At 38.0% G+C, this 17,099-nt stretch overlaps 1 protein-coding gene and 1 pseudogene across 1 annotated transcript; both read right to left on the reverse strand.

Annotated features, from left to right (window-relative positions):
- Positions 1-16,191, reverse strand: part of LOC137028243 (zinc finger protein 208-like) — a 29,055-nt pseudogene extending 12,864 nt beyond the window's left edge.
- Positions 16,192-16,207: 16 nt separating this feature from the next.
- On the reverse strand, positions 16,208-16,918 carry LOC137028244 (gastrula zinc finger protein XlCGF57.1-like). The gene has a single exon (XM_067397011.1). It carries the CDS (start codon positions 16,916-16,918, stop codon positions 16,208-16,210), a length of 711 nt encoding a protein of 236 aa, XP_067253112.1.
- Positions 16,919-17,099: the final 181 nt, after the last annotated feature.

The following is a 17,099-nucleotide window of genomic DNA, read 5'->3' on the forward strand; positions in this document are numbered from 1 at the left end:
GTGCTTTTAATATCCTATCTCTGTATTTAAAAAATGTATTTAGATACTACTTATATTACATTTGAACCCACAGTGTACTACAAGTGCTAAGTAAATACATTTTTAAATACAGAGATAGGATATTAAAAGCACATTTTAGTTCATATTTCATGGTGTTTAAAAATAGCACAGTTGAGTACACTTAGATGTTCTTAAGAAGTACTAAAGAAGAATTTTTAGTTTAAAGTACAAAATTAGTAATTACAAAAATAGAGCATTTTAAGTACATTATAGAAATGTACTTTTTATTCACCTGGGTGCACAGGTGAGATTCTGATTTAATACTGTAGATAAGCAAATGTACATGTTATGATAAATCTTTTCATGTGTGTAATAAAATAATTGTGTGAAAAAATAATAATATGGCATATAGTCTCAGAACTTAAACATGAAAAACTGGGGCCCAGGACAGGAAGCAGACAGACTGGCTAAACCGACCGTCTGCTGGCTGCCTCACGTTACAGAAGTCAGATAATTCCCAACACATAGAAACTCTTGCACCTAGATATTATCACATAGAGACTGTGTCTGTACCCTGAATTAGTAAAAACAAAAAATGTCCAAACCCATTAAATGGTAAAAATTTAATTGATGTTCAACAAATAAAAAATAGAGATAATAACGATAAACAAATGATAAAGCTTGGGTTGTTAAATATTAGATCACTTTCTTCAAAAGCACTTATTGTAAACGATATTATCACAGACAATAATCTAGATGTGCTGTGTTTGACAGAAACCTGGCTAAAACCTGACGATTACATTACTTTAAATGAGTCTAGCCCTCAAGGTTATGATTATCGACACAATCCTCGACAGAAAGGAAAAGGGGGAGGTGTTGCTGTAATTTATAGTAATATTTACAGTATCAGCCAGAAGTCTTTCAAATATAATTCCTTCGAAGTGATGGTGCTTTACAACAGTGGTTCCCAACCACATTCCTGGAGTACTCCCAACACTGCACATTTTGCATGTCTCCTTGATCAAGCACACCTGAATCAAGTCATCAATTCATTAGCAGAGACTCCAAGACCAGAAATGGGTGTGTCAGACAAAGGAGACATGGAAAATGTGCAGTGTTGGGGGTACTCCAGGAATGTGGTTAGGAACCACTGCTTTACAAAGCAGTTTTTTTTTCTCCATTTTAACACCTACTTGCCACTTGTTTGCCACCTGATGGAGTTTGGGTTCCTTGTCGCTGTCGCCTTTGGCTTGCTTAGTTGGGGACACTTGACATTTGATATTCAATAGTATTCTTGACATTTATTCAACAGTGCTTCTGATCTTTAAGAGCTGCTGTGCAGCCAAATTATGTACCAGTTATCAATGTAAAACTGCTTTGACACAATCTGCATTTTAAAAAGCGCTATATAAATAAAGGTGACTTGACTTGAAAGCTAATTTTTTGAGATATCAACCTCAAATTTGGAACACAACTTGTTTAGATTTATGGCTTTGATTTTCTAGCAGTTTTAGAGTTTAACATGTTTCATAAAATATATATTTTATATAATTTTTTTGTTGTTTTTACTTCAACAAAATTCTGCTAAGGGGTCTTCTTTAAAATGAGACAACTTAAGTCTGTGCTCCCAAGCTTCAAATTTTTATGAGTTTTTTGGCATAGCTTTTTTTTTAATTGACGCACAATGGTTAATATAACTTTATTCACAGAGTGACAGAAGTCAACACCACAGCACTCCTTTAACCTAACAACTTCTCAAGATTTTCATATCATGCTGGAAAACATGGATCATCAAGGTTTGTCAAAGCCACGGCAACACACTACTTTGACCATATTGGCTTTGATGAACAAGACAAACTTACATGAACAAATGATGCTCTAACAAGTGTTTCAGTATATGTGATTCTCACAACTTTTTACAGATATTAGTTACAGATTTGGTTTCTCTTCAATATGAATCCTCTCATGTTTTTTCAGATGATCTGACCGACAGAATCTCTTGTTGCAGTGTGAACACTTGTAAGGTTTCTTTCCAGTATGGATCCTCTCGTGTGTTTTCAGATGTCCTGATTGGCTGAATTTCTTTTTGCAGTGTGAACACTTGTAACGTTTCTTTCCATTGTGGATCCTCTCGTGTTTTTTCAGATATCCTGAATTACTGAATCTCTTGTCACAGTGTGAACACTTGTATCGTTTCTCTCCAGTGTGGATCATCTCATGTCTTTTAAGATGTTCTGACTGACTGAATTTCTTGTCGCAGTGTGAACACTTGAAAGGTTTCTCTTCAGTGTGGATCATCTCATGTGTTTTCAGATGTACTGACTGACTGAATCTCTTGTCGCAGTGTGAACACTTGTAAGGTTTCTCTCCAGTATGGATCCTCTCGTGTCTTTTCAGATTTCCTGGATGACAGAATTTCTTGTCGCAGTGTGAACACATGTAAGGTTTCTCTCCAGTGTGGATCCTCTCATGTCTTTTCAGATGTACTGACTGACTGAATCTCTTTTTGCAGTGTGAACACTTGTAAGGTTTCTTACCAATGTGGATCCTCTCGTGTCTTTTCAGGGCTCCTGACTGACTGAATCTCTCGTCACAGTGTGAACACTTGTACGGTGTCTTTCCAATGTGGATCCTCTCGTGTCTTTTCAGGGCTCCTGATTGACTGAATCTCTTGTCACAGTGTGAACACTTGTAAGGTTTCTCTCCAGTGTGGATCCTCTCATGTGTTTCCAGATGTCCTGGCTGACTGAATCTCTTGTCGCAGTGTGAACACTTGTAAGGTTTCTCTCCAGTGTGGATCCTCTCATGTGTTTTCAGGGCTCCTGACTGACTGAATCTCTTGTCACAGTGTGAACACTTGTAAGGTTTCTCTCCAGTGTGGATCATCTCGTGTTTTTTCAGGTCTCCTGAATGAATGAATCTCTTGTCACAGTGTGAACACTTGTAAGGTTTCTCTCCAGTGTGAATCATCTCGTGTTTTTTCAGGTCTCCTGAATGAATGAATCTCTTGTCACAGTGTGAACACTTGTAAGGTTTCTCTCCAGTGTGGATCATCTCGTGTTTTTTCAGGTCTCCTGAATGAATGAATCTCTTGTCACAGTGTGAACACTTGTAAGGTTTCTCTCCAGTGTGAATCATCTCGTGTTTTTTCAGGTCTCCTGAATGAATGAATCTCTTGTCACAGTGTGAACACTTGTAAGGTTTCTCTCCAGTGTGAATTCTCTCATGCACTTTCAAGGTAACGTCTGTCATAAAGGTCTCGTCACATGCTGAAGAAAGAGCATTCACATGAGTTCCTATGTGCTCATTCAGGCTTTCTTTACTTGTGAAACCCTCTCCACACTTGTCACATGTCAACAGATTCTCATTAGAATGAGTACACATGTGTTTCCTGAGACGACTTTTACGTGCAAAACTCTTTCCACACTGGTCACATGTGAACGCTCTTTCTTCAGCATGAGTTCCTATGTGCTCGTTCAGGCTTTCTTCACATGTGAAACCCTCTCCACACTGGTCACATGTCAACAGATTCTCAGTAGAATGAGTACTCATGTGTTTTCTGAGACGACTTTTACGTGCAAAACCCTCTCCACACTGGTCACATGGGAACAATCTTTCTTCAGCATGAGTTCCTATGTGCTCGTTCAGGCTTTCTTCACATGTGAAACCCTCTCCACACTGGTCACATGTCAACAGATTCTCAGTAGAATGAGTACGCATGTGTTTTCTGAGACGACTTTTACGTGCAAAACCCTCTCCACACTGGTCACATGGGAACAATCTTTCTTCAGCATGAGTTCCTATGTGCTCGTTCAGGCTTTCTTCACATGTGAAACCCTCTCCACACTGGTCACATGTCAACAGATTCTCAGTAGAATGAGTACGCATGTGTTTTCTGAGACGACTTTTACGTGCAAAACCCTCTCCACACTGGTCACATGGGAACAATCTTTCTTCAGCATGAGTTCCTATGTGCTCGTTCAGGCTTTCTTCACATGTGAAACCCTCTCCACAGTGGTCACATGTCAACAGATTCTCAGTAGAATGAGTACGCATGTGTTTTCTGAGACGACTTTTACGTGCAAAACCCTCTCCACACTGGTCACATGGGAACAATCTTTCTTCAGCATGAGTTCCTATGTGCTCGTTCAGGCTTTCTTCACATGTGAAACCCTCTCCACACTGGTCACATGTCAACAGATTCTCATTAGAATGAGTACGCATGTGTTTTCTGAGACGACTTTTACGTGCAAAACCCTCTCCACACTGGTCACATGGGAACAATCTTTCTTCAGCATGAGTTCCTATGTGCTCGTTCAGGCTTTCTTCACATGTGAAACCCTCTCCACACTGGTCACATGTCAACAGATTCTCAGTAGAATGAGTACGCATGTGTTTTCTGAGACGACTTTTACGTGCAAAACCCTCTCCACACTGGTCACATGGGAACAATCTTTCTTCAGCATGAGTTCCTATGTGCTCGTTCAGGCTTTCTTCACATGTGAAACCCTCTCCACAGTGGTCACATGTCAACAGATTCTCAGTAGAATGAGTACGCATGTGTTTTCTGAGACGACTTTTACGTGCAAAACCCTCTCCACACTGGTCACATGGGAACAATCTTTCTTCAGCATGAGTTCCTATGTGCTCGTTCAGGCTTTCTTCACATGTGAAACCCTCTCCACGCTGGTCACATGTCAACAGATTCTCATTAGAATGAGTACTCATGTGCTCCCTGAGACTTCTTTTACGTGTGAAACCCTCTCCACACTGAGGGCAAGCAAACAACTTCTTAGCTTCAGTCTTTTCAGTCTGTGAGAAAGTCAAAGATTTTTGTCCATTGATGAAATGATGTTTCTCCTCCACCTCATTCAATTCTTTTTTCTTTTCCACCTCCATCTGGTCTAAAATAACCATAAGTCATCATAAACTTAATATATAGCGATATGCATTATTAATGAAGGATCAAGAATAAACACCAACCCCTTTGTTCTTGATGCTCATCTTCACTTGTAGGCTGATGGGAATATGCCAGCATTTAAGCTTCACTGAAGGAGAAGGGAGCAGATCTGACAAAAAAAAAAAAAAAAAAAACAACAATTAAAAAATATAGCTGCAAGCAGCAATTCGGGGCCAAGCCCCAGAAGGGGCAGTAGCGCAATATGGAGCAGGAAGAGCAAAAACCGCAGAAATTGAATGTACATGCAAAACAGCTGGTTCAGAAGGACAGGTGGAAATGAAATGAAAATCAATAGAAGTTCAGAGAATGAACACGGAATGAACTAAAAACACTTGTATTTTATTCAAGAGGAATAAAGATTAGTACAATGCTTATTTGGATAAAAAAAAGGTATCAAAATGACTCATTACACACAATTGTATAAAGGCACCCCACACGGGATTCAAACCCACGACCTCCGGGTCCAATGTCCATTTCTCAACTCATTGCACCACTGTGCAGGTGAATGTTGGTACACCTGCCGAAGTTCATTAGTTCATGTGAAAATGAATAAATGAATAATTTTTATAAAACTGCACTGAATGTTATATTTAATAACTACTTTAGATCATTCTGCAGCTCATCATGCTGTAGCGCAATACAGAGCAGGAAGAGGAAAAACAGCAGAAAATGAACAAACATGAAACAGCTGTTTCAGAATTACGGGCGAGAATGAACTCAGAATGTACAGAAGCTTAAATGAAAATGAACACAGCATGAAACAAAAAGCATTTATTTCTAATCTAAGAGGCAATAAAGGAATCAAAACACACAATTTCATAAAACCACTCCACCTGGGATTCGAACCCACTATCTTGGGGTACAGAGCTCTTTAGGTAACTGGCTTTACACATTGAGCTACTTGAGGATGCACATTCAACAGGCTGTAGAAGAGAACTTTTAGTGTAAGAAAGAATTTACAAAAAAGCATTACTTAGCATGCTAACCATATTAGCATGCTAAGCTAACTTAATGCTAATGAAGCTCATGGTTAACTTGATAGCTGAAGAGCCACATTAAAGAGAATGACAACTGGTTAGCATGCTAAGCAATTAGCATGCTAAGCTAACTAGCATAAGACAACAAACACAAGCAAGGTCACATTCAGAGATGAATATCTCGGGAATGGTAGCGAATATCAAAAATCTGTTCAGTCATTTCTGTGCGGCTCGGTCCAAAGATCATCTGAGCTGATTTTGGACAAAATTGACCAAGATTTGTGGGAGGAGTAGCGAAAAAACTGTTTTTGACTTACTTCAATATGGCAGACAGGTACATTTAAGGAAAATGACAAATGACACATTGTCGGAATCGGCATAAGCCAGGGAATAAAATGACAAAGCAGACAAATTTTGGATAATGTTTTCAAAAGTTTTAAGCAATTTTGCAAAAATCATTATATCTGTGGAACAATAGGTGGCGCTGTGCTGAAACTTCTCATGTACCTTCAGGACTCTCTGATGGTCATATGTACCAAATTTTATGATGATATGTCAAATTGTTTAAAAGTTATTGCAATTTATGACAAAATTCAAAATGGCGGACACGCAATTCAATGTTGACAGAATCGGTATCGTCGGATTCGGCATGATCCAAGGAATCCATAGACACCAAGATCTTGATTTTCTGACAAACTGTTCAAAAGTTATTGGCCAAAATAGCCATTTTTCATATCTCATGACCTGTAGGTGGCGCTATTCCCAAGTTTGGCATGGACTCTCAGACCATGGTCCTGATGAAGCGTACCAATTTTTGTTTTGATTGCTCAAAGTTTGGCCGAGATACAGCCTCTATACTAATTTCGGGTCGACCTCGTTAACTTCATGACATCATAACTTTTCAACAAAGATGAATAAAAAAAAAATCTGTTCAGTCATTTCTGTGCGGATCAGTCCACAGATCATCTGATCAAAGTTTGGAGAAAATCGGACAGAATTTGAAGGAGGAGTAGCGAAAAAACAGAATACTGTACTTTTCAAAATGGCCGCTACTGTAATGGGCAGAGACTTAATGTAAGATGTTGAGTAGCATCAGCATAACGAGATGAATCAGATGTACTAAATTACATTTTTCTAGAGCAAATGGTTCAAAAGTTATAACCTTTAGAATAGTGCATTTTTGAACTGGTGATGGCGCTATAGAGTTGGTTCTAGAGACTCCAAATTTGGTCCAATCACTATTCATGAGCATCTCTACAATTGTGCAAAATTTCATCATTTTCTCATGTTCCGTTGATAGGGCTGCCATAGACTCCCATTCGGGATGAATAATAATAAGAAGAAGAAGAAGAAGAAGAAGAAGAAAACGTACAATTACAATAGGGGCTACAGCCCCTTCGGGGCTTGGCCCCTAAAAATGGTTAATTTATAAATTTCTATACTAATTCAAGCATTAATGTTGTGTGTGTATTGATATTGCTGCATTCTTCCCACTTTTAAGATGTAACTATCAGTCACTGATTTCCTGGTGCTCATGTTCTCGATGTCGCTGCGCAGATACCTGCGATCCTGAATGGTGACGAGAGCATCGGAGCTGTAGTGCTACACGCGGGGGTGAACATCAGGCCGTGGCAGATAGAGGTACTGAAGCAGGACTTTAGGAGCCTGATTGAGGTGGTATGCAGCACATTGCCCGTAACAAAGATCATCATGTCCAGAAGAGGACATGAAAGGTTCAGTAGATTTAGTGCTTGTGCTGATAAAGTGATAAAGTGCTTATACTCTCAGATATAAGAAAAAAGTCCCTACTATCTCTTACTTTGGCTACGGTTTATAGACCTTCAGGGCCTTATGTTGATTTCCTAAAAGAGTTTGCAGACTTTCTCTCAGACCTATTGGTCAATGTGAATAAAGCGCTGATTGATGGGCATTTTAACATTCATGTGGACAACACAATAGATGCATTAGGGGCTGCGTTCACATGGACCCAATCCTACCGATATAGAAATTCTACCGCAAAGTGATGATGTCACTGATCACTACCATGCAACATGCATACTGATGATGTTTGCCATATTGCGCCACGTTCTCAACTAGGTAGAACAATTCTCCTGACAACTATAGATAAATTCACAAATAACCTGCCTGATCTGTCTCAGCTGCTCAGTGTACCCAAACACACAACGAAATTGAGGATATGACTAGCAGTATGGACACCATTTTCTCTAGTACATTAGATACTGCTGTACCCATGAGATTAAAAAAGGTTAGTAAGAGCTAGGGCTGGGCGATAAATCGATTTTATCGATTAACTCGAATTTGACGTTAAGGGCGATTTGTTTTTAATGAAAATCGGTTTTCTCTTTAACTTCCACCACCGGCTCTCCCCTTAGGCTTCCGTAGTTCAGAGTGGGCTCGCCCTCCCCCCGCTTACCTTACAGTCAGCCGCACACAGACAACATGGCAGGTAACAGCGCAGAGCTCCTTCCAAAGAAAGGCACCGTTTCATCCGTTGTTTGGAATGGACTATATGCACGGAGCGTTCTTTAGAACTTCCGCATTAATATAAGCCAGCTCGAAAACTTCCGGTGAGATGTCATTTGCTGGTGTGTTGAGCATCAGTAGTGTAATACTTAGTTTATAATCAGATTATAGTCACTTAAATAGGCATAGCATCAATTTAGTTCAAACATAACACGCATACAAAATAAACAAATAAGGACGTACCTCAGTGTTCCTCCTCGGCTAAATTCAATTTGACCATCAGTTTTCACACTTTTATGTGAAAAAAAAAGCTTCAAAAATTAAATATTTATTGTACACTTTAGTTAGATTTATTTAATAAAATGTGTGTTTTTATAAGAGTGCTGAAATCATTGATCTTGCGCTGCATTGACTGACAGCTGCTGTGATTACAAGGTAAAAGTGCGGTATCACTTCCTGTTTAATTAATTCACCATAAAAGTTATTGTTTTTCTTAAGTTTTGTAAGTATTTCATACTTCACATTGACAAAATATATTTGTAAACCTAGTTACTTTATAATGTTTAACATTTAGTCAAAAACAAAGTGAAAAACGATTAGAGGAAATGGCTCACAAATGCGCAAATACATGCTACTTTGCCGCCACCTGCTGGTTAAAGTGGTAATATTGTCTTTTTTATTTTTAAATAAGTGTTTTCTATCAAATGATGAATTTACTATATTTTTAAACGATCGGTTTTACAATAGGGACAATCTCAGAAGGATGAACAAGTAATGTTTGTGGTCATCATAAACTGCATAAGCGAAAATCTGAACAAAATAAAGAGTACATTTGTTTTGAGCAATTTCTTTGAAAATCGGGTTTGGTGTGAAAAAATCAGAGATTTTTTTTTTAAGTCATATCGCCCAGCCCTAGTAAGAGCTATCAAAAGAGAAACATGAAATCTAGAGAGCAAATGGAGACAAACTCATTTAGAGGTCTTTAGAATCGCATGGAAAGACAGCACTTCCTGTTATAAAAAGACTCTAAAAGCAGCCAGGGCCGAGCATCTCCGCAAACTCAGAAAATAACCAAAACAATCCAAGGTTCTTGTACTGCATAGCAACACCCTAGAAACCACGCAGAATACCTTAGCAAACACATAGCAACACCTTAGCAACCACCTTGAGTACCCTTGCAACCACATAGCAACACCCTAGCAACCACTCATATTACCCTAACAACCACCCTGAGTACCCTAGCAACCGCATAGCAACACCTTGGCAACCACCTGGGTACCTTAGCAATCACTCAGAGTACATTAGCAGCTGCATAGCAACACCCTTGCAACGACCCAGAATACCTTAGCAACCACATAGTAACACCCTAGCAACCACTCAGATTACCCTAGCAACCATTTAGCAACACCCTAGCAACCACACTGAGTACCTTAGCAACCACATAGCAACACCCTAGCAACCACTCAGATTACCCTAGCAACCACATAGCAACACCCTAGCAACCATGCTGAATAACTTAGCAACTGCATTGAAACACCTTAACAACCAACCCGATTACCCTAGCAACCACATAGCAAAACCCTAACAACCACTTTGAGTACCTTGACTCTTATCTATATCTATCTATCTATCTATCTATCTATCTATCTATCTATCTAACTATCTATCTATCTTTTAAAACTACAAAACTAAAACTATTTCAAACTGAAAAGCTTCTAACTGAAAGCTTCAAACTTTCTGGCTAGGTTTTTTCAAGCCAACTTAAAGTTTGTCTACAAACTTTTTTATCTAAACTAGGGTTGTGCCGATGGACTATATCATCGTCCATCGTGATGGCTGACCGACATCACAATGGAGAGACACCATCGTGATGCCACGCCCCCGCCTCGCTCCGCCCCTTTTATTCCCCTCACGTGCAACCTATTGGAAAGCCTGGATGAGTCATTAGTTGGGAAATAAAATAACCCTTTCACACGTAAGTTTAAAATATTCTGGCTGACCCCCAGCGTGAGTTTTTCAAGGCGACCGTCATTTAGAACGTATCGCTTTATGGTTTCCATGGTGACGCGTCATTGCTTGTCATGTCACACACTGCAGCGCTGTATGACTGATGATCTGCTTTTATTTCAGTTTTCCTTTTTATTCAAAATATTCACTAATTTGTTAACTATAACATGAAATATCTGATATTCCGATTGTCAAATATGTGAAAGTGGATGTGTTTTGCTGTTTAAACAACTTTATAATGATTGTGTTAGTTGAGCTATACACGTTATGGGCGTCGCCATGTTAGTTTGTGCCGCAGGTTCTGTTGGACTGCCAATTTAGGGGACATTGCCCAACCCTAATCTAAACATCTTATCTTGTTCTTTGCAGTGCTTTACAACTATATGACAGGAAGAGCTAAATAAACTTATTGTGTCAAAACCAACAACATGTTTATAAGATCCAATACCCACTAAACTACTGAAAGAGTTGTTACCTGTTACAGAAGAGCCTCTTCTCAATATTATTAACTCGTCTTTATCTCTATGTCATGTCCCAAGACCGTTCAAGCAAGCAGTTATTAAGCCTCTCTAGGGCTCGGTATCGAGTTGGATTCTTTTTAGGTACTGACCGAATTGCCTTGATTCCACTGAGTAGGGATGGGCGATATGGCCTAAAAAAATTATCACGATAATTTCAGGTATTTATTGCGATAACGATACCAATGACGATAATTATATTATATATACATATATATATACACATATATATATATATATATATATATATATATATATGTATGTATATGTATACCATAAACTTGATAGTCATTAGTCAGCAAGAAAAATAAGAAAACAAACCATTTAAAACAAAACGAACTGGATTAGAAACTGAATTATTTAAGTATAAGTATCATAACTTTATTATTATAAAATATACATAAACTGAGTGCTTGTAATCAAACGCATCATTTTATTCTGGAGACTGAACTCGCGCTCTGCTGACACACTGGAGCTCGCTCACCACCTACTGGGCAGGGGTGGGAATTACATTTACAAGCTACATCAGCCTCAGTAATCTTTCAAAATGACGGACGGCCTTCATATTTTTTCCGTCATTGCTAAAAAACAAAAATAGTTAACGCGACCTCATATAATATATATATATATATATATATATATATATATATATATAATATATAATATATATTATATATATAATATAATGTCACACGACCTCGGTGGCGCGATTGTCATGCCGACCGTAACAGCCCTAACTGTATCAAAAAGTAACAATCCCAACTATGTCTTCAGATAGTTTACAAAATATATCTGACACAGCTCTCCGTGTACGTGCTTTGGATGAGTACACACAAATCTCCTCACAGCACGCGCAAGTTCTCTTTTGCGTCTTACAGTTGAATGTTTAAAGTGGCAACTGGCAAGGTTTAAATGAGTTTAGTTTAAACAGTAGCAACGTGAGATGTTCAGGTCTCACCTGCACTCGCGCGCTATCAAAACCCGGGTGAAGAAAGTCACTATATGCGGATAAGCCAGTCAGATCGCTTTACGCAAACACCCTAGAGCAGTCGCTAGCCAATTGCGTTCGTGCAACACTGGAAAGTAATGTGATTGGCTGTTATCACTATAACGCTCGCGTCAAAACAAGCTTCAGACACACCCTTCATCAAGCACTGACACCCCGTGTGAATGCAGTGTTAAAGATTGTTGCAATATTTCAAATAAAGGCAGTAAAGTCCTGTCAGACGAGCTACTCCACTTCACTGTCGTCTTCTTATATTTCATAGCTTTTGGGGGGGGGGGATGACGTCACACTATTTTATTGTGATTTCAGCAGTTTGACACGCGATCCGAATCATGATTCGACACAAAAGATTCATAACGCTCCGAAGCTTCCTGAAGCAGTGTTTTGAAATCTGTAAATAAGTCGTTATTTTGTTTTTATTGGCACATCAAAAATATTCTCATGGCTTTATAATATTAATATTGAACCACTGTACTCACATGAACTGATTTAAATATGTTTTAGTACATTAATGGATCTTGAAAGAGGAAATGTCATTGCTCAGGCCTCACTGAGCCATCGGATTTCATCAAAAATATCTTAATTTGTGTTCTGAAGATTAACGAAGGTCTTACGGGTGTGGAACGGCATGAGGGTGAGTAATTAGTGACATTATTTTCATTTCTGGGCGAACTATCCCTTTAAATATTTAATGTATTTTGAGAGCCATTTAAATGTTTAAGCCTTTATAACAACGAGTAAAAACATAATTATGTCATTAAAAATGTATTATGTTTTCATAAAAATTTCCTTGTGTAATTTGTGTACAAATATATTAATATTAATCTTTAATATTATAATGATGTACCAGCTGTGGTTCCCTGTTAGTTGAAAGATATTAATCAATAATGAATCAAAGGTAATCAAATCGCAAGCTTTCGAATCATTTTTTTTTTTTTTTTACTTTAAGCAAATACTGTCTTTTCCATTTATTTTCTTGTCAGAGTGCACCAGAATGCTAGTTTACATGTAAAAACCTCTTTTGAGTTCATCTGACAATAAATGTGGCACATTCAGTTTTTTGTGACGCACAGTCTCTTCTGGCTGCGCTAGTGGAGCAAATCTTATAACGGTGTTAGAGCGCGCGCTGATGAACGCGCGCCACTCGTGCAAAATTAAACTGGGCTTCAGGCAAATGATCCATTCAGTTCGTACAGCTGATAAAAGCTCCGAACGCGATACATATTTAATCAATTACTGGTCTGATTCAAAGTTTCCGGCGCTCAGAGAGTCCTAGCAACATGTGAAGTTCCGGGTCGCAATAAAAAGTGAGGGTATGCTACTGATTAAAATATATATTAGTGAATATAGAAAATCCTCAGTTCAAGCACCATAAACATTAACAATATACAGTGTGTGTAATATTATATATATATACATTCTGAGACACGTGGTACACATGTGGTAAGATGTGATACACATTAAAACCTTACAACACTTGGAAACATTTTTCACGAGTCCTCCACATGTTAGTAACACGTTTCCCACATTTTGTTGTACATGTCCACGTGTAATCACAAAATCGTAAAATGGATAATTACACTCACCCTTCGGAGCGATCAGACCGCAGACAGTAGTTTTCTTCTTTTGATATCTTCTTTCACTTTTTGTGGCAGTTTACGGCGCGTTGTCACCACCTATTGGACTGGAGCGGAAAAACATAACGCTTTTCCACAGTGCAGATGGAAATAAAGGTGGCAAAGATCTTTAAAATATATATATAAAAGCTATTTATTTATTTTTAAAGTGCTTAATTTTGTATGTTATTCTGCTGTTCACCTCCTAATTAGTGGAAGAAATTAAGCTTTATTTATAGGGCAAAAATGACAACAATGCAACTGTAGAAATGTCTTATTTGGAGGCATATTTAACAATTTAAGCGATCAGCTGTTTCAATAGAATAAAGCCGTGGTCAGTTTGAACAATGGGACACCGGACCATATTAGGTAAAATATGTACGGTTAAACTCTGTAATATCAGTTTTATACCGTTAGCAACTATTAGTTAACCTTGTTTGTTAACTGTGAAAATATATATTCATATTTATACATTTACTGTGTATTTAAGTCCAAATTTTAAGAACAGTACTTTACGATTTTATTCATCTCCACTCCATCTCAGAGACAAATATTGTATTTATGAAAAACTGACATTTTGATTTAGATATTACATATTACATGGGGTAAAAGGCACACAGTATTCATACAAATACTTCAGCTAAAATAATGTTTTTTAATAATGTCTAGGTTAAAGGATTAGTTCACTTTTAAATAAATTTTCCTGATAATTTACTCACCCTCAAGTCATCCAAGATGTTCATGTCTTTCTTTCTTCAGTCGAAAAGAAATGAAGGTTTTTGAGGAAAACATTCCAGGATTTTTCTCCATATAGTGGACTTCACTGGACTCCAAACGGTTGAAATTACGGTTTCAGTGCACTGAAATATTAAGTATTAATAGAAAATTAAGAGAAAATGCAGTACTCAGTTGTCACAAATAACCCAGTGTGTGTGAATTGAGTAAACCAAGTGCATGTTTTTAGCAAAACTATAAGCAAACATTAAAAACTTTACTTAAGACACAAAACAATCACCGGATGCGACCGCTTCACTTCGAGAACAGGACGCCATTTGTATTGGTGTTCCAAGCGAAAGTGAACAACTGAATCCCTTCACAAAGGGCCCTTCCACAAGGCCGTTAGTGAGGGGTACATGCGATTGCCACTTCGAAATTTTAATATTGATGGTCATGTCACCCAGCGAATACTCGTGATTCATTCATTTTAAAGCTAGACGGCAGGAGAGTTTGCATTAACAAACATAGCAATTCAAGGTGGTTTTTTTTTATGATATATTTTACACATTTTTGTCATGTTTAAATAAGTTTCATAGGTTAGAAATGTGTTGAGTTATACATTGTCCAAAGATTAAACGGCAAATTTTAGAGTTGAGAACATTGAAATACACTCACACACGTATTTAAAAATATATAAAATGTATCTTTATTTGCAACAGCTATGTTAACAGCAACAATAAGAAACTTCTGACGTAAGAACAGCTAATCAGCTGATAGACACCATGCTGCGTTGTTATGAGAACATCCCAGGTGAAGGTAATGAAGAAATTACGTTGCCCCCTTCGCCAAGTGCATTCCAAACGGCTACATAATGACACGCAAATGCCCTGCTCCCTGCAAAGTTGAAGAAAGATTGGTAAATACAGCAACAAATGTATTGCTCATGGTTAGTTCATGTTAGTTATTACATTAACTAATGAACCTTATTGTAAAGTGTTAACAATGTTTTTTTTTAATAGACAAATGATACTCATAGACATATAAAATCATAACATTATTAAATGTCTTTATTTTGTCATTTTAGGTTAGAAGCCAATGGAAGAACTGCCATCGGACTAACAGCTGACAACCAGGGACGCACATATGCACACATAACTGCATGTTTGCCTAACGCACACACACAATAACACTCACTATCTTTCACACACACACAATCATACTCACACACTTTCTCTCTCGCACACACATACAATCACAAGGACCAGATTTTCCTTCACACTCTAAAAGCTTCCAAAACCTCCATTTTCTCTTAACTTATACTGTGACATATAAAGAACACTACAGGAATTTTATCAAATGAATCTCTTCAAAGTGCTGGTCTTGATGATGACAAGCTTATTACGACAACATCAGGTGATGCTTTTTCCTTTAATTTAGCAGTTGATCAGGTGTAAGTTTCCCAAAGCGAACTATGGTTGCAAGTTCCGTCATTACCAATAGAATCCAACTTACGACCATAGTTGACTAACCATGCTTTCGGGAAACGCACCCCTGATTGGTTGAAATTCTTCCCACCTTGAGGGCATTACATATTGTAATAAAAAAAATGTTATTAAACATGCATGGATGAATTGTTCATAATAGAAACAGTAATATGCACTAAAAGTAAGTTTGTCTGAACAAAGATAGTCATATTCATCTAGGATGGCTTGAGGTTGAGTAAATCATGGGATCATTTAAAAGAACAAATTCTTTCCAACAGAGCAACATTATCCACATTTCAGTTGATCTGAATCTCACAACTCCAGTGAGAAGTTACTAACCTCCGCAATTCAAGATGAACTACTTACAGCTTATTACAGATAATAGTGTTTCCATGCCTGAGCAGAGAAGCGAACTGACTGAAACTCTTCCCGCATTGATCACATGTGTACGGTTTCTCTCCAGTGTGGATCCTCTAATGAGTTTTTCAGGTTTCCTGATTGGTTGAATCTCTTGTCGCAGTGTGAACACTTGAACGGTTTCTTTCCAATGTGGATATTCTGGTGCACTTTTAGTTCACTATTTGTTATAAATGACTTCCCGCACTCGCTGCATATGTAATTCTTCACGCCACTGTGTCTTTTCTGGTGTACTATTAATGAACTGAGCTCTGTGAAACTCTTTCCACACAAAGAACACAAGTGTGGCTTTTCCTGTAAATTAACTTTCAGGTGCTTCTTCAGGGATAATGCTGTAAAAAAAGATTTGACGCACTGATCGCAGCTGAATAGTCTTTCTCCCGAGTGAGAACGCAGATGTGATTTAAGATATTTCGCCTGCGTGAACCTCTTTTCACACTGACGGCATGCGAAAGGCCGCTCTCCGGTGTGGATCCTCATGTGGATCTTAAAGGTTTTCCTATCAGAGAAACTCTTTCCACAGTGAACACATGCATAGGGTCTCTCTCCAGTGTGGATCCTTGTGTGGTCCTTGAGGTTTCCCTCATATTTGAAACTCTTCCCACAATAATCACACGTGAACAACTTCTCTCCAGTATGAACTCTCATGTGAACCCGGAGATTTTTTTTGAATGTGAATCTTTTTCCACACTGAGTGCATGTGAACGGTTTTTCTCCAGTGTGGATCCTCATGTGAACCTCAAGGATATATTTGGTTGTTAAACTCTTTCCACACTGATGGAAGCTGAAAGATTTCTTGAACTGTTTTTTTCTCCAGTTCTGACATGATGATGTCTCTCTTTCATTTCATTTAGTTGATCATTCTCGTTGTTCTCATCCATCAAGTCTGAAATTAAAGAAACAAACACTTACT

This window comes from Chanodichthys erythropterus, chromosome 10 (assembly GCF_024489055.1).
Source record: "Chanodichthys erythropterus isolate Z2021 chromosome 10, ASM2448905v1, whole genome shotgun sequence".
Taxonomy (NCBI): Eukaryota; Metazoa; Chordata; class Actinopteri; order Cypriniformes; family Xenocyprididae; genus Chanodichthys; species Chanodichthys erythropterus.